This window comes from Pinus tabuliformis, chromosome 9 (genome assembly GCF_031772625.1).
Source record: "Pinus tabuliformis cultivar Carrire ecotype Pingquan chromosome 9, CPIR1, whole genome shotgun sequence".
In the NCBI taxonomy this organism is placed as follows: domain Eukaryota; kingdom Viridiplantae; phylum Streptophyta; class Pinopsida; order Pinales; family Pinaceae; genus Pinus; species Pinus tabuliformis.
In genome coordinates this window covers 745,393,385-745,416,445 of record NC_142307.1, presented here as the reverse complement: position 1 = coordinate 745,416,445, position 23,061 = coordinate 745,393,385, and the positions used below count along the sequence as shown (strand labels likewise).

General features: G+C 34.4%; 1 protein-coding gene across 8 annotated transcripts in view; it reads left to right on the top strand.

Moving 5' to 3' along the window:
- Window positions 1–23,061, top strand: part of LOC149150860 (5'-AMP-activated protein kinase-like protein) — a 416,691-nt gene that overhangs the window by 375,879 nt on the left and 17,751 nt on the right. The window contains exon 11 of one of the 8 annotated variants that reach the window (XM_089439599.1): window positions 19,879–19,986. The exons of 4 other annotated variants lie outside the window; for them this stretch is intronic. In XM_089439599.1, the coding sequence (XP_089295725.1) occupies window positions 19,879–19,890 (12 nt within the window). In that variant the 3' untranslated portion in view covers window positions 19,891–19,986. Of the gene's footprint in view, window positions 1–11,793; window positions 11,960–18,747; window positions 18,875–19,878; window positions 19,987–23,061 lie in introns of those variants that run through there. 3 more of the 8 variants (XM_089439601.1, XM_089439600.1, XM_089439598.1) reach the window with 3 other exon arrangements.

Genomic DNA, 23,061 nt, shown 5'->3' with positions numbered 1-23,061 from the left:
GAATGAAGCAAAGCTTTGCCAATTACACTTCTAATAAAATTGTTGTTGCTTTTGTTATGGAATTACAACAAATGGATGTAGAGGTTATTTCTCTCCATGAAGAAATTACGGAAGAAGTGTGTATGAGGACCTGAAGGAGTCTCCTAGTTGCAAATAAAATATTGTACATCAAACTTGGATTGATGAATCATGGTTGATCCCATATTATTTGTTTCTAACGAAAGTAGAAGGACTCATATGTCAGAGGGAGTAGTTGTGGCAAAAAGATTTTCTTTTGTATTAGAGGAAGCAGTCAGGGTGCCTTGCTCTAGCTTCAAAGGGAGTTTACCTCTGAGTTCGAGATGAAGGATATATATTCAATGTAATACCTCCTTGAAGCATGTGATTGAGATCCCTTAGAGCTTTTGAGATGATGAACTATCATTGAGATTTCAAGGCTAGATAGATGATATGCTAGAAGGTTGCAGTGGCAGAGGGAGCAACCAGGATTTCCACAGAAAGATATGTTTCAGAAAGGGCACCCAATTAGGGTAATCAAAAAGCAATTGATCAACTTATGGTTGAGGCAGGGCATGTAGCTCAACATGTGTTCAAATACCAGCTTGATATAGGTGGTTAAGGCACAACCAGTTATGGCTTGAGATGTCTCAAACTATGAAGTACAACTACGGGGATACACAAATTCATATTGGGTAGAGAGTGTAGAAGGAAAAAAGAGATTATCATAATATTGTTTCAGTTTAGGCTCCGTTATAATTTCTTGGATAAGCAAGAAGCAGGCATCTGTTGCACTCAGTACAACTAAGGTCGAGTATATTACATCTTGGTTCGCAAGTTGATAAGAAATATGGCTTCAAAAGCTACTTGCAAGATTGTCTTGATCAGGTGCAGGTGATGACTAGGATGATGGGTCAAAGCACAGTAAGATCTAGTGGTGAGACATGGTAAAGAAGGAAGTAGTGTGGCTTCAGTACTGTTCTTCGGTCAAGCACATTGCTGACAAAACCTTTGTTCTAGGACAAAGTTTGTATACTTCAAGGACAAGCTTGGAGTGCTTAAACACGTCTCTCTCAACAAGAGGGAGTGATGAAATTATAGCATCAAGGACAGTCATTCTGCCTAGGTTAGGTTGACCAAGATCAGGGATAGCATTAGGGATAGACATTCTCCCTGTGTCAAGTATATTGACTGGAATTAGGGAGAATGGTTGGGCAGAGGACAATCATCTTCCCTATGTCAATTATGGTGATCAAAATTAGGAAGAATGGTCTTAGAGGCCTAGAATCACTCAGTGGAGTGGCTTGCCTTTCAACATCAGGCTCAAACTCTCCAAATAGGTTGAGTGAGCACATTTAGAATCAGGCCCTAAATTACTCATGAAGAGTAAGGCCTTTGGAGATTTACCACGAGTCAAAGATATTGATAGGAATGACGGTGAACCAAGACTAGTCTGTATACCATGCGTCAGAGAGACCAAGATTATGGTGACTAGTTGATGCTAATGTTGTACCACGTGTCAAGAGTACCGACCAAGATTATGGTGATGATGCACCATAGGTCAAAGGTATTGACCGAAATTATGGTAACTAGTTGATGTAGTTGATTTACCATGTGTCAAAGTTGTTGACCAGGTAATTAAATGATGTTGATGATGAATTGTTATAACATTTTCTTGAAGAAATCTATCAACAAGAGAACATCTGATAGTTGTTAACAATACCTCCCTGGCTAAGGAGTGTCGAATTTTGTAGCTATGGTCGGTCTTCATAATTAAGATTTTAGCCCTTCAAATGTACATAATGAAAAATGTAAGACATGTTCTTCATGTCCTTGTCAAAATAAATATATAAGACACATTCTTCATGTCCTTGTCAAAAGAAATATATAAGACATGTTCTTCATGTTGGTTACAAAGGAAAAAATTTTGAATTTCTAAAAAGTTGAATTTTGTGCTCCAAATGGCAAGTCGGCCCCAATGAAGCAATGCACCCATTCAGGCTCTTGAAATGCCTATATATAGGCCATTCATTCTCCTCCACAAAGCATCAATTCAGATCACTTCTGAGGCAGAGTTTGGATCATCACAAGAATGAGTCTAAGGTCGAACCTAAAACAAGAAGAGGATGGAATTTGAGGCTTATTCAAGGACGAATTTGACGTTTAACATAGGAAAATTTGTGGCATGGTGCAGGATCAAGACTTTGAGGAAGGTAGCAGGCCGAAATTCTGAAGCTGAAGAAAAGGCTAAATTTCATCCTTATATCTCTGTGTTGACTAAATTCTTCGTGGAGCAACTTGACTTGTCTAAAGGGCAATTTGACTAGGTGTGACTAAGGGCTATGTTACTAGTCAGCTTGACTTTGACTTGATGTATCTCAGTTGAACTTAATGATTTCTTTAAGAAAAAGGTGGTTGGGTTTTTCTTCCCATATGAGTTTTCCCAAGGTAAATTCATGTGTCTCTTGTTTGGTTGTCTCTTTATGATCATATTGCCATTTTGTTTCTACTCTTGAGATCTTCTATGTAATTGTTTTATGATGAATATGAATTCAAGAAAAGATTAACTTAAGAAATCATAAGAAGTAATTATCAGTTAAAAGATCCTATGAAAAATCAGCATATACCAACAACAAAATACTATTTCCAACAAGCTAGAAATTGCCTTGTTGGGTTTATGGGGTCAAATTCAATGGGTGTACAACGTAGACAATTTCCCACATATAAAATAAACTTACTTCCGGAAAATATTATTTTTAGACTCTAGAAACAAGAGATTATCAAGTAATTTCAATGTAGAGCCTAGCTACAAGGTTCTTTTTGGGATACTTGGGAAAACGCTTGGAACCTTGAAAATCAGCTGGATTTGTTATGCTACAACAATATATCAATGTGTATCTACAACAAAAAACTCAATATACCATGAAGAATGTATGGAAATAAAGCTCAAAAATGGGTATATATATATATATATATATATATATATATATATATATTGTGAACTAAAAATTTGTATTACCTTTTAATCAATCAATTATGTGCTCATGGAGAAATTTCGCTTGGTCATTTCCAGGGGAAAACCAACCAAATCCAATATCAAGAGACAAGCTACCTAAATTTACATGAAAACTACCCAACCTATGATTGACAATGCCAATACATTTACTACTTTCCTAGTAAAAGATCCTAATAATGAGAGGGTCCTTTTTTCCTTTTTCATTTCATACATCAAATCCATTCTGAGGAGTTACCAAGAAAATATGTAGAGGAGACAATGATTCCATTTCCTTGATTCACTTTTGACTCTGGAGGGTCTTTGTTATGAATATAATTCATAACAAGTAAATAAATAAAATAAATGTAAATATTAAATAATCAAATATTGATTAGGTTAAATAGTCATTAAGTTAAGTGAAAATGCATGTCTAAAAGACATGCCCAATCACGAAAGCACACCTGTGGAGGTATAAAAGCAAGGTCCTTATTGTAACATTCTATCATCACTAGTACATTTTTATATATTAATAAATTATTATTAAAATACGTCTTGTGTATTTTTACATTCAAGCCTACAAGCTATCATTTTTTATGCTTTAGTGGTATCAGAGCCATGGCACACAATATAATCATGCGGGTCTTTGAATATTGTTCGCAGCACAATGTGCCATTACGTTCACATCCTAAAGGCGTTGAGCAGTTTAATAAAATTCAAGAACTATTTTAGCGATTAGAAAAATCATGTGCAAAAGTTAAAGCATGTCGAAAGGAAATCGATAGTAAAGAAAATGAAGCATTAGATTATTATAATGTTGAAGATGAAGATGTTGCAGGAAATGATCAAAATGATGATTCTCATGAAGCTGATAGAAATCAAGATGAGGATTATCTTGAGAAACAAGGAGACGTACAATATCATAACAATGAAGAATATGTTGTCAATGAGAAACTATCATCCATGACCTCGGAGCAAGAGTAGGCTGTTGTAGATATTGGCAATGAAAGGATATTAGATTTATCCTGGTCGAAAGAAGATGTCAATGAAAATCTTCCATCGGTGGCTCTTGAGAAAAAACAAGTTTTTGAAAATGTGATGATTACTACTTCTGATTTTGATGATAAAAGTGAAGTGAAAATCGCTAATCCTGATAATGGAAAGAAAAATATGAATTCACATAGTAAAAGTGGAGGAATCAATGGCAATTATGGTGAATGGGAAGATATCAAAATTGTTGAGTTGGAGGTAAACAAAGAATCTGACATTGATAGTGAGAAGGAGGAAGCTTTTCCCATGTTAAAGAACACCTCTTCTCCTACTAATGGCTCAGATGGTGACATTGAAGGTCATTCAGAAGATAGGTCCTCACCAGGAAAGCAGGAAGATGATGCTTTGGCAAGTTCACAGTCAGTAACATCATCAGGGATTTTAGACAATAAGAGCAAAGACATTAATTGTATTGATGGACCAATGGAGTGTTTCCAGGACATATCCAATCCAAAGTGCAATTCAGTATCATGCCGTGATACCTCTACCAATGAAAATGTTTCAAATAACACAATCGACTTTATTATTGACTACACACTTTATGGGAAACGAGTAAATGTTCATTCCATCTCTGTAGAAATTAGAGAGGTGCGGTGCACCAGTCACTCTCAAAGTTTTAATAATTCTCGATTAATTACAATCACAATGTCTTCACCTCCTACGTCGCCTGCTGATGATGAAGTGACGTATAAACTTGAAAAGCTAACGTTGTCCTCAACTCCAGTGAAGTCTTCTAATTCAGAACTATTATTCTCTACATCCACCTCCACTTCTAATTAGCTATCACTTTCTCTTCCAACTCCAACTCCAACTCCATTGAGGTCTCCTTCCATATTGTATTCTCCTTCCACCCTATCGGGAGCCCGGTTGGTAAAACCCTTTCCTATTTTAGTAACCCCATTATCCTCCTCTTCTCCTTCAACTCCATTCACCTCCTCCTCCTTATCACACATCAATGTCAACGTAAATGTCAATGTCGATGTCGATGGTGATTACAAATATGATGAAGGAATAACGTATCACACTCCCTCCTCTAGGAACACATCTCCAACTCCAAAATATGCGGTAACTCCTATGGTTCTTTCCAAGTTGCTTGTAGAAAGGGAAAGCGGAAAGGCAAAGGCAAAGGCAAAGGAAAATCGATCACTGAAGTCATCCCCAGTCGTTTTGTTCTATGCTTCCGCTGTCGTCACCCTTCACCTGCGTCACAGAACCAACTGCTTGTCTTGTTGTCATCATCCCCACACTGCTCTGTTCCCGCTGTTTCCCCCACGCTGCTCTCCCGCTGTTTGCTGCTCCCCGCGCTCGACATACCTGCTCCCCGTGCTGTGGTTACACTCAACATTGTAGAAAACCGGTGCAGGTCCATGCAACAACAAGCGGTCAACTCAAAGCACGGACCATAGGTTATGTCGCTGGAGCCACAGGCCACAGTTTTTAAGAACGAGGCACAAAGGAGCCACGATGGATGTCGGGTGAAAAACACAAGTAGGGTAGTCAATAGTCACGGTCAACGAACATGACTCCAAACGAACTGCGACTGTGTTTGTTTTTAAATTGAAGTTATATCAATAGGGTATAGCTCATTGTTTAAATTATATATATATATATTAAAAAAACAAAGAATTATTATATTAAAAAAATTAGTGTTTAAAAAAAAGAAGAAAAAAGTAGAGTTATTAAAAATATATATATATATAGAGAGAGAGAGAGAGATATATATATATATATATATATATATAGAGAGAGAGAGAGAGAGAGAGAGAGAGAGAGAGTTATTTAAAAAGAATAAAATAAAATTCCAGGGGAATATCATTGATGAGCTATAAGACGAGAAGATGGCCAGATTATCTAGATTATATACATCGAGGCAACAGACACTAAGTGAAGAAAATCCACAAGCATTAAATCTTTGAGGACAAAGCTTCCGAAGGGAAGGGCTATGTTATGAATATAATTCATAACAAGTAAATAAATAAAATAAATATAAATATTAATTAGGTTAAATAGTTATTAAGTTAAGTGAAAAGGCATGTCTAAAAGACATGCCCAATCACGAAAGGACACCTGTTGAGGTATAAAAGTAGGGTCCTCATTGTAACATTTTATCATCACTTGTACATTTTTATATATTAATAAATTATTATTAAAATACCTCTTGTGTATTTTTACATTTAAGCCTACAAGCTATCAGTGGTCTTGCTTCAGTATTACTTTTTATGCTTCAGACTTCTTTGTTAGCTTCTTTCTCATCACTATCTAAGTGATCTGATTCATGGAAGTATTTATGTCTTACTCATTGGTGAAGCCAAGACCATAGTTCTATCTCATGCATCTCCATTCGAGGGATGGATCTAGACATCTATATGATGAGTCGTCCCTACATATGGTTGAGTTGAGGCTGAAGGACTCGTTTTAGTTGTAGAAATTTATGTTGTTGCATATTTTTGGGCTTATGAGTTGAAGAGATCTTAGATTCCTTTGGAACTTTTGGATCTTGCCATCTTCGTGACTTATTCCTAGCATCCAGATGAGGAGAGAGCCCCTGAGAAGAGGGGCAAACATTATGGAAATGATCGGATTGTTGACAAATCCAATAGCGGAAGGTTGTATTTTCGTAGTCCATCGACTGCGAAAAGATAAAGGTGTTCCAATCGAGGAGTATTTTGTCTGACAACCCTTTGCTAAGATCTATTTCAACACATATCTAAGCAAAGGTCACAATATCCATATCAAGCCTTTCTATGTCTACCTTAATGAAACGACCGAGTGAATTGCCCACATCAGCTAAGATGTCTGGATGTAGTAGATTAAGACGCATATTTGGGAGTCTTACACAAACTGGAGCAACTGTAGTTGGCATAGAAAGAGGGTTAAAACCTGAAAACCACGTTTTGAAAAAAAAAAACAAAAAACAACAACAACAACAACAACAAAAAAAACAAACAAACAAACAAAACAAACAAACAAAAAAACAAAAGACAAAACAAAACAAAACAAAAAAAGACAAAAAACAAAACAAACAAAAACAAAAAACAAAAAAAACGCAACATTGTCCCAAAACCAAGGTCCTTCATCAAAAACCTTTCAATATTCTTGAACATCTTTAAAATACATCACAAAGATGTTGAGGAAAGTGTAACTAGGTTCGGTATTTACTTGTATTTGTCAAGAAAAAAAATATTATTTTTGTAGCTTATAAGAATGCGTTTCTTGCTCATTTCATAGATCTAGAAAAGTCAAAGAGTCAAATTCATGTATAAGGAGCTCTTCTTGAGCCTATGTGTAAATGCATACTAGTCTAAAAAGCCCTCCAAGACAAGCACAATCCTCCAAGACAATCACAAGAAGAACTCTGCAAGCTAAACGATGAAAAAGAATATATGTCGGCATCAAAGAATATATAATGTCATGTTCTTATTGTTTTGGTAGTTGTTTGATGTATTGTACATTGGAATAATAACAAAAAGAGCTAATAATTTAAAGGTAACACAAACAGTTATCAAGTTAAGAGAATTAACATATTCATTCCCCTATTGAATTCTCAACATGGTTTCAGAGCTTTGGTTCTCTAAGGGCATCATGAAGATCTCCTCTACAATGAAGAAGTTCATCAAGGAAATTGCAAGCCATCTCAAGAAAGGTATCAAGGAAGCATGGAGTTTCTTATTCTCTTCAAAGCAGGTATCACTCAAAGAAAGGGATGAAGGTCTCTTCTCGACTCTCTCTAGTACATTCCAAGACGAAGACATCTGGGTAATTGATAGTGGTGCATCAAGGCACATGACTGGCCACTCCCATCGATTGAAGACCTTATCAAAAGGAAAATCCACTTGCTCTGTGGAACTTGGAGACAACAAAAGCTATCTAGTAAAAGGCATTGGATCAAATTCCATAAAACTCAAAGATGGAAGCAACATCCACCTCAACAACATTCTGTTTGTTCCAGGTTTGCACAAAAAATTACTTTCTATTTCAAATTTAGAAGATAAAGGAGATAGAGTAGCCTTCATTGATGGAACAACAATTGTTTGGGGAAAAGACTCAAGCATATATCAAGCAAAAGTTACTGGTACCCAAGAAGGAATGCTTTACACATTAATAGCTCCTGTAAACCAAGCCCTAGTTCACATTTGAGATTAGTCCATGTGAACTTTGGCATCGAAGGTTTGGTCATCTACATTTCAAAATGCTTCCAACTTTAAATTTCATAGTAGATGGAATACCGAATTTGAAGGAGGATCATGAAGGTGTCTGCAAGGGATGTGCATTGGGCAAGAATACCAAGAGACCATTTGAAAGCAGTGCTTTGTGGTTGAAAGAAATTTTGGATCTCATTCAAGAAATACCTGGGTTTACTTAATGAAAACCAATGATGAAATATTTATAAAATTTCAAGAATTCAAGGCTGAAGTGGAGAACGTTACAGAAAGAGGAATCAAGATACTAAGATCTGATAATGGAGGAGAATATGCATCCTAACAGATTATAGCATTTTGTAAGGAGTCTAAGATTAAGAGGGAGTTGATAGTCCCATACAATCCCAGACAAAATGGAGTCGTGGAAAGAAAGAACAGATACATTGAAGAAAGTGTAAAAGCAATGTTAAATGATCAAGATCTACTTAAGTTTCTGTGGGGAGAAGAAACAAAGGCAACAATCTACATTCAAAATTGATGTCCTCACAGATCTCTAGATAACAAGACTCCAGAAGAAGTGTTCACTGGGGAGAAGCCATATGTAGATCATCTCTGAATCTTTGGGTGTCCTGTGTATATTCATATACCAAAGGACAAAAGAAAGAAGTTGGATTCTTCCACTATGAAGGGTATACTTTTTGGGTATAGTAACTCATCAAAAGCCTATAGAATCTATATGAAAGATGGGCATCACATTGAAGTTAGTCGTGATGCCATATTTGATGAGAGTATAGCAATCAAGAAGTCAAAAGAACTTTCTATAGATTTTGATGACGAAGAACTTCCAATATTTGAGGAGGAAGTTGACAAGGAAGGAGAAGAATCACACTGTTAGGTTCCTATATCAATAGGATTCATAATTTTGAATGACTAAGGTCAGGCCTTATAATATTGTACATACCTTTGCTTTCTGGAAATGTTTTCCAAATTATTAAAAAATTAAAAAATGTAAAGAGGGTATGTCCTAAAAGAATTATCAAAGGACAAAAAGAATAAGAGAAGGTCAAAAAATGAAAATATATGAACTCCAAAAACCAAAAGAGACCATGAAAGTGTGCAAGTCTAAATGCCCCTACTATTTACTTTTATGCATAATAATGATTGTGTGCAACGTGTTATTCATGCCACAATCCATGGTAATCAAACTGTTTAATCTTGGTTATTTCATGATTTGAATTTTATGTTTATAGTTAGAGAATAAAATTTAAACAAACAGTTTAATCTTGGCAAATCATTAAATAGGTAGAGAAAATAAAAGAAACTCATCAGTTTAATCTAAGCCCTTGGATGATATAAGGTTAGAATTAGATAGATTACTTTTCAAAAGAAAAATGGATGATAAGGGTTTGCTAGTCTAAATACACCCAAATAAAATGAAGAAAAATATTAGGGTAAGTAAATGGGTAAGTAGAAGAAAGGTTGTTGAAGTATAAAGTTGATTGGATCAAAACACATTCATCATGCTTAGACATATGTGCTAATATGTATGATCAATTATGAAGGCAAAAGTAAAGTTTTACAAGTTAATTTAATTAACTTCTCCTCAGTCATTTTTTCCCCTATACTTACTAATTTCTTACCCACAAGCATGTTCTAGTACTTTTAATCCTTCAAGTCAAAGAGGCTTAGAGCATTTATCTGATTTTTTGTGGGACTAGACCCTCAGCTTAATGACTTATGGACATTAAGTGTTAGAATCCCCTTCATAAAAGTCATCCCCCTTCATTTTCCTAATAAAACCCCTTTTCCTGAGGTTAAACTCCATTTGCCTATGAAAAGTAAACAACTCCATGTTAAATTCCATTTCATTCAAAATACTCACAAAGAGGCTTTATCCTAAGTAGAAGTGTTAAATGATTATGTGAGGCATCATAATGAACAAATCAAGCGTAAAAATCTTATTTTACACTATGCCTAATGTATTTTACATTCCTGCACATTCATTTCATAATAACATGTTAACCTAATGCATTACCTCCCGATATACTTTTTCCCGTATTAAATAAATCCTCCATATATAATATCCCAACCTATAGTTTAATTATAAATTATAGTTTTACCGTCTATTTCATACCTCTCCGACGAACCCGTCTTAACTCACCAACCCTTGGTAAAGTTAAGAAAATCCCTTCGTTTAAACCTATGGTTCCACTTCATTAAAACCCTTCCGATCAATTTAATCCCATAATTAACCTATAATTAATCACAAACCACTTGTGATTAAAGCCTCAGGCCCCCTAAACTTTTTCCCCATCTCATCCGTGCTATTTCACCACCCGACTATCATCCGATTTTTAGCGCCCAAATCTGACTATCCACAGTCATATCGGCCACGCCCGATGGCCGATTGGTACCCGCCCAATAAAGTGGTTTTCCCTCGAACCCCAAATGTTACATGTCAGGTACGGTGGTAGATCGGGTGACCCCTCCCAAATACCACCTTCGCCACAAAAGCGGTGCGATGGCTTGGAAAACCACCTCCCCGCATAAGACAAGACCTTCACTGTTCACTTAACTAATCCTGCGCCAAATTTAAAAAGTTGCCCTTTAAAACCTTGAAAACCCTCGATTTCATTCATTTTTGCCTCGTTTCATAGTAAAACCTATCTAACCCTTCTGGTGTCACCGTGAACCTCTGCAACACAATTCGACCTCCGATTACTTTCAAAAACATTGCCACGACTCCTTCCCCAGACATCCTTGTGCAATAAAGCCATCAATTGCCTTTCCTACCAACCTATGTTTTCTTAATGATTATTGTATTTTTGCAGGGAATTAGCAGAAGACCAGAGCTGGATAAACAATTTTGATACTAGTCATAAAACTTGTTTACTCCAAGACTCGAAAGGAAATCTATTTAAAACCCTTCATTCAGAAGAAAAAAATAGTTATACACAGAACAGAAAAAGAAATCATTCACATAGAGACATTGACTTTTAAAACAAAGGAACCAGACAAAGCATACAGTCAAAAGACAAATACATCAAACATACAGAAAGTTTATCAATATCCATTACCATACGCTGATACATATAAAAAACTAAATGATTTACTGTTGAAATACACAGTAAAAAGTTAAAATGTACAGTAAAAGTAAAAACACAGTAAAGGATATTGACAGGTCATCAAAGAAAAAGTGTATCAAATGAAAGAGTATCAGTAAAAGTGTATCAGATTGGAAAAATCAAATTGAAAAAAGATGAAATAAGAGTAGAAATGGTACATTTTCCAAAAATTTCCTATTTAAAGTCATAATTTTGCAGAAACTATTGTGGCCAGTCAAAGATGCATTTTGAGAAATTGGAGGAGGCTTGTGTTCCTAAGAGGCCAATCTACAAAAACCTATCTCAAATTTTACATAGGTATTACAAAAAGGGAGATAAATGCATATCTTCAAACCCTATTTTTCGGATTGTGCAAAGTCCTGTATTTGACATCTTTTTGCAAAGAATATTGTAAACAGTTGGAGCTGAATTTTGGAAAAATGAAAGAGTTTTATCTCAATAACATACTTATCTACAATAACCTCTTTCACTTTTTACATATCTATCTCAGATTGAGATATACAAAGGTATCACTGGACCCCAATTTTGCAGAATTTCTAGGGCAGAATGCACAAAGGAAGGAGGCAGTTAGTGACTTGGAAGCCTCATCATCAATTAAGAGTTGCAATCAAATTCAACTTTCTCTTATTTGTCACCCTCAATCCATAAATATAGTGCCAAATAGATTCATTAGTTTTGAGTGTCATCTATTTAAGTTCTATTAATGTAAAACAGTTTGAGATATTTGTAAAACCAATGTCGATTATTTTTCAAGATATTTCAGTTTAGAATTTGTATAAATACTTCTTCATTTGAAGTATTTGAATGTGATTCTTAGACATTTCTATAGACTTCTTGATTAAAAGACTATAAAGCTATTGTATCACTGACTGAGCCAGAAAGCTAGATTGATGAATAAAACCAGATATTTCAAAGGATTCATGTGTTGAGCGAAGTGTAAACAAGTATTTTCTCATGTTGTTGTTATCTTTCTTAAAGTTTTTCCACATTCTTTAATGTGTTTCTGAAATTGTATGCTATAACTAGAATATTATCTCAGAATTTGTTTAATTACACTCTGTTTTAACACTGAAGGATGTAAATGTTTTCTACTGATATCTAAGTTAAGAATTCTTAATTGCTCCTTAGTTTAGTTTGTCTCTTTATAATCTATAGCAAAGGATTCTTAATTGCCCTTTGTTTCTGATTACCCTCTGTTCCTCATTTAAATCCCGGTCTGAGAATTATTAATTGCTCTCTTACCCTGGTTCAAACCATTTCACCCCTCTACCCCAAAGACCTGCACTTTTCTCTGCTAGCTTTCCCTTTGAACATTCCCTTTAGTGTGTTGATCCAATTCCGCTTCCTTTCTTTTGACTCCATAGCCCAATGGTTTGAAGACATCATTCTATCCATCTGTTTCAAGGATCCCACCACCCAATCTTCAATATAGATGAAAAACCCCCTGAACATTCAAAACTAGCTTAAAATCCCAACAAACAAAGTTAAATCATACAGAGAGAGCCTTATCTGAATATAGGTTGGATAGAGCCTATGCTCCAAAGTTGTTTTGTGGTTACCTCGGTGATTTTGGTTCTTTAACCTTGAGAAAACACTGAGTGATAACATAGTGGCGACCATACTGGGGAAGACTAACATTTTCTTCAGAAATATTTTACAAGTTCAGATTTGATCTATGATGGTGAATAGTGATCAAAAACACAAAGGTTAAAATCATCTATCTGGCGGCTCCAAATCAATTTCACAATCAAGTCTCCACTGAAGGAATGAACCTGAAAGAACAATATGAAAAGATCAGGCTTTTAACTTGGATTGTTATCCAAGACATTATGTTCTTTCTCATCAAAAAAGTTTTTCAATGTATATTGTATTTTAAAGATCTTAGATTAATTTTTTATTATTTTCCTTTGAAAATTGTAAATATATATCTTCTTTATCCATTTGAGCAGCTTTCTTCTAAATCTTATGATGATCATTTTTCGATTGAGGAGCATCAAACAATCGAAACTAATCATACAGTCCCTGTACATATTCTTGTACCTTATAAAGTTCCTGATAGATATAAGCCCCTCATCTTACCTCCTACACTCCATGTTTTCCCTAACAATTATTACAAGTATCTCCCTAGGTTCGATGGAGAAGATGGTAAAATCACTGCCCAAAAACATATTCAAGGTTTTGAGAATTATCTGGACTTATTTGAGATTGATGAAGATGATGTTAGAATCAGAATTTTTGCTCTCTTTTTGCAGAGTAGAGTAAAGAGTTGGTTTAAGAATTTACCTATTGCAAGCATCTCAAATTTCCAACAGTTTGTAGAAATTTTCCTTGATAGATGGACAATCAAGGTTAATTTTTTTGTGATCATAGAAGAATATAATCAGTTAAAAAGACAACCAAATGAAACAATACAACGATTTTCTGACAGATTTAATCAAATCTATTATTCATTTCCATCAAATATAAGACCTCCTCCTGATTCAGCTCTCTTGTATTATCCAAAAGCATTTGACCCAGTGATAGAATTTCAGCTAAGAGAAAGAAACCCCTCAACACTGGAACAGATGCAAAACATTGCAATAGATGTAGAAGTTAATCTGCAAATTAGAAGAGAAAAGTTGAAAGCAAGAGCAGAGAAGAACAGCGTTGCAGAGGTAAAACTCCACATTTTGGTAAGAAAAATAGAGAAAATGATACAAAAGATCACCATGAAAGATAAATTTTTTGCTCAAAATCACCATGACACATTTATTTCACAAAATGAAGAGGTTGATAGCCATGAACAAATTCTTGTTAATTCCAACTACCATAGGTCAGAAGATAGATTTATAGAGCAATATGTGGAAAAGTAATCTGTTGATCTAATGTGTATGTTTGATGACATTACTTCTTTTAATGATTTGCCTAAATATGATCAGTATGATAATAATTATGTTCTTCAAATCCAAACTAACTTTACAGAGCAATCGGAAAGTAGTTTGGGAAATAAAGAAATTTAGTTTCAGCAACTTGAAAACAGTGATTATCTTATTCATATCAGCTATGAAAGTGAGGAAGAAAGTGCAGAAAATTTGGAAATAAGTGAAGCTTCTTTGCCTGTTTGTTTTGCTTCATTTCAGTTCATCAGAAAAAACTTTAAAGCAATCAAAAATCAGCAGTCTTTAGGTATTGACATTAACAACAAAGAAGACAATAAAATTCTTAATCAAGATCCTTCAGTTTCACAATTACAGTTGTCAAATTCCGTTTGAACACCTAATCAAATAATACAGGAAAGTTCTATACCACTATGTTTTGAATCCTTTCAATTTTTAAAGGAAATGTGGTATGAAATCTCTAAAAAAAAGGATGAACAGCTTGTAGAAATTTGTGAAGTCCCATTCGAACCTATGAGTAATAAGTTGCAACAATCCTTCCAAGTTTTTCATGATCCCATAACTGATGTGTTGGATAGTGAATGCAACCAGAATTGTTTTTCATTAACTAACAATCAGATTCAGGACCAAGATAATAAAGGTTTCATCAGTCAAACATTCCAGTCAAAAGAAATATGATCACCAAGCTTGTTTGAAAATATGCAAGGTGATAAAGGTGAATGTGATATTTTAGTTTCATGGCCTGGAGGCCATCTAGAACAAATGTACAATTGCTTAAATCAATTCAAAAATAGTGTGTATATTTTGGAAGATCCTTTTGTACAGTTTCTAGAGTCAACAAAGGAAATCAAGTATTTCCTTCTCTTCTCATTTGTTGACAAGGTTATAATTGGCTTTAGAATCTCAGTTTTAATCACAAACAAGTAGAAGCAGTGAAGTTCACCAATGTATATGATGCTTGAATGGTTGCATTGACTATTTCAGTTTACCTAACCAGTAGTTGGACAACTGATTAGAGTAAGTAGGTAGGATTTCAGTTTGAATAAATTCAGTTTTTCAGCAACAAGTTTATTTCAGATCAGATTTCAATACAGTGTGTGTCAGATTTCAGTTCGTAGTAAAGGCTATGATTTCAGTGCAAGATTTTCAGTCACAGAGATGATACAATAACGCAGAAATCACAGAAGAACAGTTTTACAATCTAACTTTAGTCACAATTCAAAAGCTACTGGTCTTTAGAGTTCTTGACATTTCACTAGAAAATGTCATTCCCAAGTGGAGCCACTGTTAGGTTCCTATACCAATAGGAGTCATAATTTTGAGTGACTAAGGTCAAGTCTTGTAATATTGTACATAACTTGCTTTCTGCAAATGTTTTCCAAATTATTAAAAAATAAAAAAATGTAAAGAGGGTATGTCCTAAAAGAAATATCAAAAGACAAAAAGAATAAGAGAAGGTCAAAAAATGAAAATATATGAACCCCAAAAACAAAAAGAGACCATGAAAGTGTGCAAGTCTAAATGCCACTACTATTTACTTTTATGCATAATAATGATTGTGTGCAGCTTGTTATTCATGTCACAATCCATGGTAATCAAACTATTTAATCTTGGTTATTTCATTATTTGAATTTTATGTTTATAGTTAGAGAATAAAATCTGACCAAATAGTTTAATCTTGACAGATCATTAAATAGGTAGAGAAAATAAAAGAAGCTCATCAGTTAAATTTGAGCCCTTGGATGATATAAGGTTAGAATTAGATAGATTATTTTTCAAAAGAAAAATGGATGATAAGGGTTTGATAGTCTAAATGCACCCAAATAAAATGAAGAAAAAATGTTAGGGTATGTAAATGGGTAAGTAGAAAAAAGGTTGCTGAAGTATAAAGTTGATTGGATCAAAACACATTTATCATGCTTAGACATATCTATTAATATGTATGATCAATTATGAAAGCAAAAGCAAAGATTTACAAGTTAATTTAATCAACTCCCCCTCAGTCATTTTTCCCCTATACTTACTAATTTCTTACCACAAGCATGTTCTAGTAATTTTAATCCTTCGAGTCAAAGAGGCTCGGAGCATTTATTTGACTTTTGTTGGGACCGGACTCTCGACTTAATGACTTATGGACATCAAGTGTTAAAATCCCCTTCATAAAAGTCATCCCCCTTCATTTTCCTAATAAAACCCATTTTCCTAAGGTTAAACTCCATTTGCTTATGAAAAGTAAACAACTCCATGTTAAATTCAATTTCATTCAAAATACTCACAAAAAAGCTTTACCCGAAGTAGAAGTGTTAAATGATTATGTGGGGCATCACAATGAACAAATCGCATGTAAAAACCTTATTTTACACTATGTCTAGTGTATTTTACATTCCCGCACATTCGTTTCATATTAACATGCTAACCTAATGTATTACCTCCCCGATATTTTTTCCCGTATTAAATAAATCCTCCATATATAATATCCCAACCCATAGTTTAATTATAAACTATAGTTTTACCCTCTATTTCATACCTCCCCGACGAACCCCTCATAACTCACCAACCCTTGGTAAAATTAAGAAAATCCCTCTGTTTAAACCCATGGTCCCACTTCATTAAAACCATTCCGATCAATTTAATCTTGTAGTTAACCTATAATTTATCACAAACCACTTGTGATTAAAGCCTCGAGCCCCCAAATTTTTTCCCCATCCCATCCGTGCTATTTCACCACCTGATTGTGGTCCGATTATCAGCACCCAAATCCGATGATCCCTAGCTATATCGGCCGCGCCCGATGGCCGATCGTTACCCGCCCGATAAAGCGGTTTTCCCCCGAACCCCAAATGCTATGTGTCAGGCGCAGAGGTAGATTGGGTGACCCCTCCCAAATACCACCTTCGCCACAAAAGCGGTGCGATGGCTTGGAAAACCGCCTCCCCGCATAAGACAAGACCTTCACTGTTCACTTAACTAATCTCGCACCAAATTTAAAAAGTTACCCGTTAAAACCTCGAAAACCCTCATTTTCATTCATTTTTGCCTTGTTTCACGGTAAAACCTATCTAACCCTTCTGGCGCCACCATAAACCTCTGCAACACAATTCGACCTCCGATTACTTTCAAAAACATTGCTACGACTCCTTCCCCAGACATCCCTGTGCAATAAAGCCATCAATTGCCTTTCTTGCCAACCTATGTTTTCTTAATGATTGTTGTATTTTGCAGGGAATTAGCAGAAGACCAGCGCTTGGATAAACAGTTTTGATACTAGTCACAAAACTTGTTTACTCCAAGACTCGAAAGGAAATCTATTTAAAACCCTTCATTCAGAAGAAAAAAACAGTTATACACAGAACAAAGAAAGAAATCATTCACACAGAGACATTGACTGTTAAAACAAAGGAACCAGACAGAGCATACAGTCAAAAGAAAAACAGATCAAACATACAGAAAGTTGATCAATATCCATTCCCATATGCTGATACATATAAAAAACTAAATGATTTACTGTTGAAATATACAGTAAAAAGTTAAAATGTACAGTGCAAGTAAAAACACGGTAAAGGATATTGACAGGTCATCAAAGTAAAAGTGTATCAGATGAAAGTTATCGTTAAAAGTGTATCATATTGAAAAAATCAAAGTAAAAAAGGATGAAATCAGAACAGAAATGGTACATTTTCCAGAAATTTCATGTTTAAAGTCATAATTTTGCAGAAACTACTGTGGCTAATACAAGATGATTTTTGAGAAACTGGAGGAGGTGTGTGTTCCTAAGAGGCCAACCTATAAAAACTTATCTCACTTTTTACACAGGTATTAAAAAAAGGGAGATAAATGCATATCTTCAGAGCTAAGTTGTAGGAAACGTGGCCCTAGGGGTCGTTTCCCCAGGGGAAACGAAACGAAACGCGTTTCCCCGTACCGTATGGCCTGGAAACGCGTTTCCGGCCGTACGGCCACGTTTCCCGAAACGGAAACGTGGCCGTACGGCCGGAAACGCGTTTCCAGACCGTACGGGCCACGTTTCCCCAAAAAAACAGTTGTTTTTAAATTTTTTTTTTTTTTAATTTGTTTTTAAATTTTTTTAGGATTTCCAGGATGTTCTAGAAACCTATTCTAAAGTTATAAAAGAGCAGTTTGTCTCATTCTCTCATCACACTATTCAGCAAGTCGTTTCAGCGAATATTTTTAAATATTTTATATATATATATATATATATATATATATATATATATATATATATATATATATATATATATATATATATTCGCGTTTCCCCATTTCCAAAATTTGGGGAGGTCGCGTTTCGTATCGCTTCCCGTTTCGGAAACTCGTTTTCGTTTCCCCGTTTCGTGCAACTTAGCTTCAGAGCCTATTTTTCGGACTGTGCAAAGTCTTGTTTTTGACATATTTTTGCAGAGAATATTGTGAACAGCTAGAGCTGAATTTTGAGAAATTGAAAGAGATTTATTTCAATAACATACTTATCTACAATAACCTCTTTCACTTTTTACATATCTATCTCGGATTGAGATATACAAAGGTATCAGTGGATCCCAATTTTGCAGAATTTCTAGGGCAGAATGCACAAAGGAAGGAGGCAGTTAGTGACTTGGAAGCCTCATCATCAATTAAGAGTTGCTATCAAATTCGGCTTTCTCTTATTTGTCACCTTCAATCCGTAAATATAGTGCCAAATAGATTCATTAGTTTTGAGTGTTTTTTATTTAAGTTCTATTAATGTAAAACAGTTTGAGATATTTGTAAAACCAATCTTGATATTTTTTCAAGATATTTCAGTTTAAAATTTGTATAAATACTTTTTCATTTGAAGTATTTTAGTGTGGATTCTTAGACATTTCTATAGACTTTTTGATCAAAAGTCTGTAAAGTTGTTGTATCACTAACTGAGCCAGCAAGCTGGATTGATGAATAAAAACCAAATATTTCAAAGGATCCATGTGCTGAGCGAAGTGCAGACAAGTATTTTCTCATGTTGTTGTTATCTTTCTTATAGTTTTTCCACAATCATTAATGTATTTTTGAAAATGTATGCTATAACTGGAATATTATCTCATAATTTGTTTAATTACACTCTGTTTTAACAGTTAGGCATATAAATGTTTTCTACTGATATCTAAGTTAAGGAATTCTTAATTGCTCTTTAGTTTAGGTTGTCTCTTTAAAATCTATAGCAAAGGATTCTTAATTGCCCTTTATTTTCGATTACCCTCTGTTCCTCGTTTAAATCCCAGTCTGAGAATTCTTAAGTGCTATCTCACCCTAGTTCAAACCATTTCACCCCTCTACCCTAAAGACCTACACTTTTCTCTGCTAGCTTGCCCTTTGAACATTCCCTTTAGTGAGTTGATCTAGTTCTGCTGCCCTTTTTTTGACGCCATAGCGCAATGGTCTGAAGACATCATTCTATCCATCTATTTCAAGGATCCCACCACCCAATCTTCAATACAAATCAAAAACCCCTTGAACATTGAGAACTAGCCTAAAATCCGAGCAAACAAAGTTAAATCATGCACAGAGAGCCCTCTCTGAGTATAGGTTGGCTAAAGCCTATGCTCCAAAGTTGGTTTGCGGTTACCTCGGTGATTTCTTTCTTTAACCTTGAAAAAATACTAAGTGATAACATAGTGGCGACCATACTGGGGAAGACTAACATTTTCTTCAGAAATATTTTACAGGTTCATATTTGATCTATGATGGTGAATAGTGATCAGACACACAAAGGTTAAAATCATCCACCTAGCGACTCCAAATCAATTTCACAATCAAGACTCCGCTGGAGGAAAGAACCTGAAAGAACAATATGAAAAGATCAGTCTTTTAACTTGGATTGTTATCCAAGACATTATGTTCTTTCTCATCAAGAAAGTTTTTCAATGTATATTGTATTTTAGAGAAGATCTTAGATTAATTTTTTATTATTTTCCTTTGAAAATTGTAAATAGATATCCTCTTTATCCATTTGAGCAGCTTTCTTCTAAATATTATGATGATCATTTTCCGATTGAGGAGCATCAAACAATCAAGACTAATCATACAATCCTTGTACATATTCCTGTACCTTATAAAGTTCTTGATAGATATAAGCCCCTCATCTTACCTCCTACACTTCATGTTTTCCCTAACAATTATTGCAAGTATCTCCCTAGGTTTGATGGAGAAGATGGTAAAATCACTGCCCAAAAACATATTCAAGGTTTTGGTAATTATCCGGACTTATTTGAGATTGATAAAGATGATGTTAAAATCAGACTTTTTGCTCTCTCTTTGCAAAGTAGAGGAAAGAGTTGGTTCAAGAATTTACCTATTGCAAGCATCTCAAATTTCCAACAGTTTGTAAAATTTTTCCTTAATAGATGGACAATCAAGGTTTAATATTTTTGTGATCATAGAAAAATATAGTCAGTTAAAAAGACAGCCAAATGAAACAATACAACAATTTTCTGACAGATTTAATCAAATCTATTATTCATTGCCATCAAATATAAGACCTCCTCTTGATTGAGCGCTCTTACATTATCCAAAAGCATTTAATCCAAAGATAAAATTTCAGCTAAGAGAAAGAAACCCCTCAACACTAGAACAGATGCAAAACATTGCAGTAGATGTAGAAGTTAATTTGCAAATTAGAAGAGGAAAATTGAAAGCAGGAGTGGAGAAGAACAACATTGCAGAGGTAAAACTCGACATTTTGGTAAGAAAAATAGAGGAAAGGATACAAAAGATCACCATGAAAGATAAATTTTTTGCTCAAAATCACCATGACACATTTATTTCACAAAATGAAGAGGTTGATAGTCATGAACAAATTCTTGCTAATTCCAACTACCATAGATCAGAAAATAGATTTATAGAGCAATATGTGGAAAAGCAATCTGCCGATTTAATGTGTATGTTTGATGACATTACTTCTTTTAATGATTTTCCTAAATATGATCAGTATGATGATAATTATGTTTTTCAAATCCAAACTAACTTTACAAAGCAATCAGAAACTAGCTTGGGAAATAAAGAAATTCAGTTTCAGCAGCTTGAAAACAGTGATCATCTTATTCATATCAGCTATGAAAGTGAGAAAGAAAGTGCAGAAAATTTGGAAATAAGAGAAGTTTCTTTGCCTCTTTGTTTTGCTTCATTTCAGTTCATCAGAAAAAACTTTAAAGCAATCAAAAATCAACAGTCTTTAGGTATTGACATTAACAACAAAGAAGACAATAAAATTCCTGATCAAGATCCTTCAGTTTCACAATTACAGTTGTCAAATTCCATTGAAACACCTGATCAAATAATACAGGAAAGTTCTATACCACTATGTTTTGAATCATTTCAATTTTAAAGGAAATGTGGTATGAAAACTCTAAAGAAAATGATGAGCAGCTTGTATAAATTTGTGAAGTCCCATTCGAACCTATGAGTAATAAGTTGCAGAATCCTTCCAAGGTTTTCATGATCCCATAACTGATGTGTTGGATAGTGAATGCAATCAGAATTGTTCTTCATTAACTAACAATTAGATTCAGGATCAAGATGATAAAGGTTTCATCAGTGAAACATTTCAATCAGAAGAAATATGATCACAATGCTTGTTTGAAAATATGCAAGATGATAAAGGTGAAAGTGGTATTTTAGTTTCATGGCCTGGAGGCCATCCAGAACAGACGTACAATTGCTTAAATCAGTTCAAAAATAGTGTGTATATTTTGGAAGATCCTTTTGTCCAGTTTCCAGAGTCAACAAAGGAAATCAAGTATTTCTTTATCTTCTCATTTGTACAAGGTTATAATAGGCTTTAGAATCTCAGTTTTAATCACAAACAAGAACAAGCAGCAAAGTTCACCAATGTATATGATGCTTGAATGGTTGCATTGGCTATTTCATTTTACATAACCAGCAGTTGGATCGCTGATTAGAGTAAGTAGGTAGGATTCCAGTTTGAGTAAATTCAGTTTTTCAGTAGCAAGTTTATTTCAGATCAGATTTCAGTACAGCATGTGTCAAATTTCAATTTGTAGAAAAGGCTATGATTTCAGTTTAAGATTTTCAGTCATAGAGATGATACAATAAGGCAGAAATCATAGAAGAACAATTTTACAATGTAAGTTCAGTCACAAGTCAAAAGCTACTAGTCTTTAGAGTTCTTGACATTTCACTAGAAAATGTCATCCCCAAGTGGAGCCACTGTTAGGTTCCTATATCAATAGGAGTCATAATTTTGAATGACTAAAGTTAAGCCTTGTAATATTGTACATACCTTTGCTTTCTGCAAATGTTTTCCAAATTATTAAAAAATTAAAAAATGTAAAGAGGGTATGTCCTAAAATAAATATCAAAGGACAAAAAGAATAAGAGAAGGTCAAAAAATGAAAATATATGAACCCCAAAAACAAAAAGAGACCATAAAAGTGTGGAAGATTAAATGTCACTACTATTTACTTTTATGCATAATAATGATTGTGTGCAACTTGTTATTCATGCCACAGTCCATGGTAATCAAACTGTTTAATCTTGGTTATTTCATGATTTGAATTTTATGTTTATATTTAGAGAATAAAATCTGACCAAACAGTTTAATCTTGGCAGATCATTAGATAGCTAGAGAAAATAAAAGAAGTTCATCAATTTAATATGAGCCCTTGGATGATATAAGGTTAGAATTAGATAGATTACTTTTTAAAAGAAAAATGGATGGTAAGCGTTTTCTAGTCTAAATGCACCCAAATAAAATGAAGAAAAAATGTTAGGGTAAGTAAATGGATAAATAGAAGAAATGTTGCTGAAGTATAAAGTTGATTGGATCAAAACACATTCATCATGCTTAGACACGTGCTAATATGTATGATCAATTATAAAGGAAAAAGCAA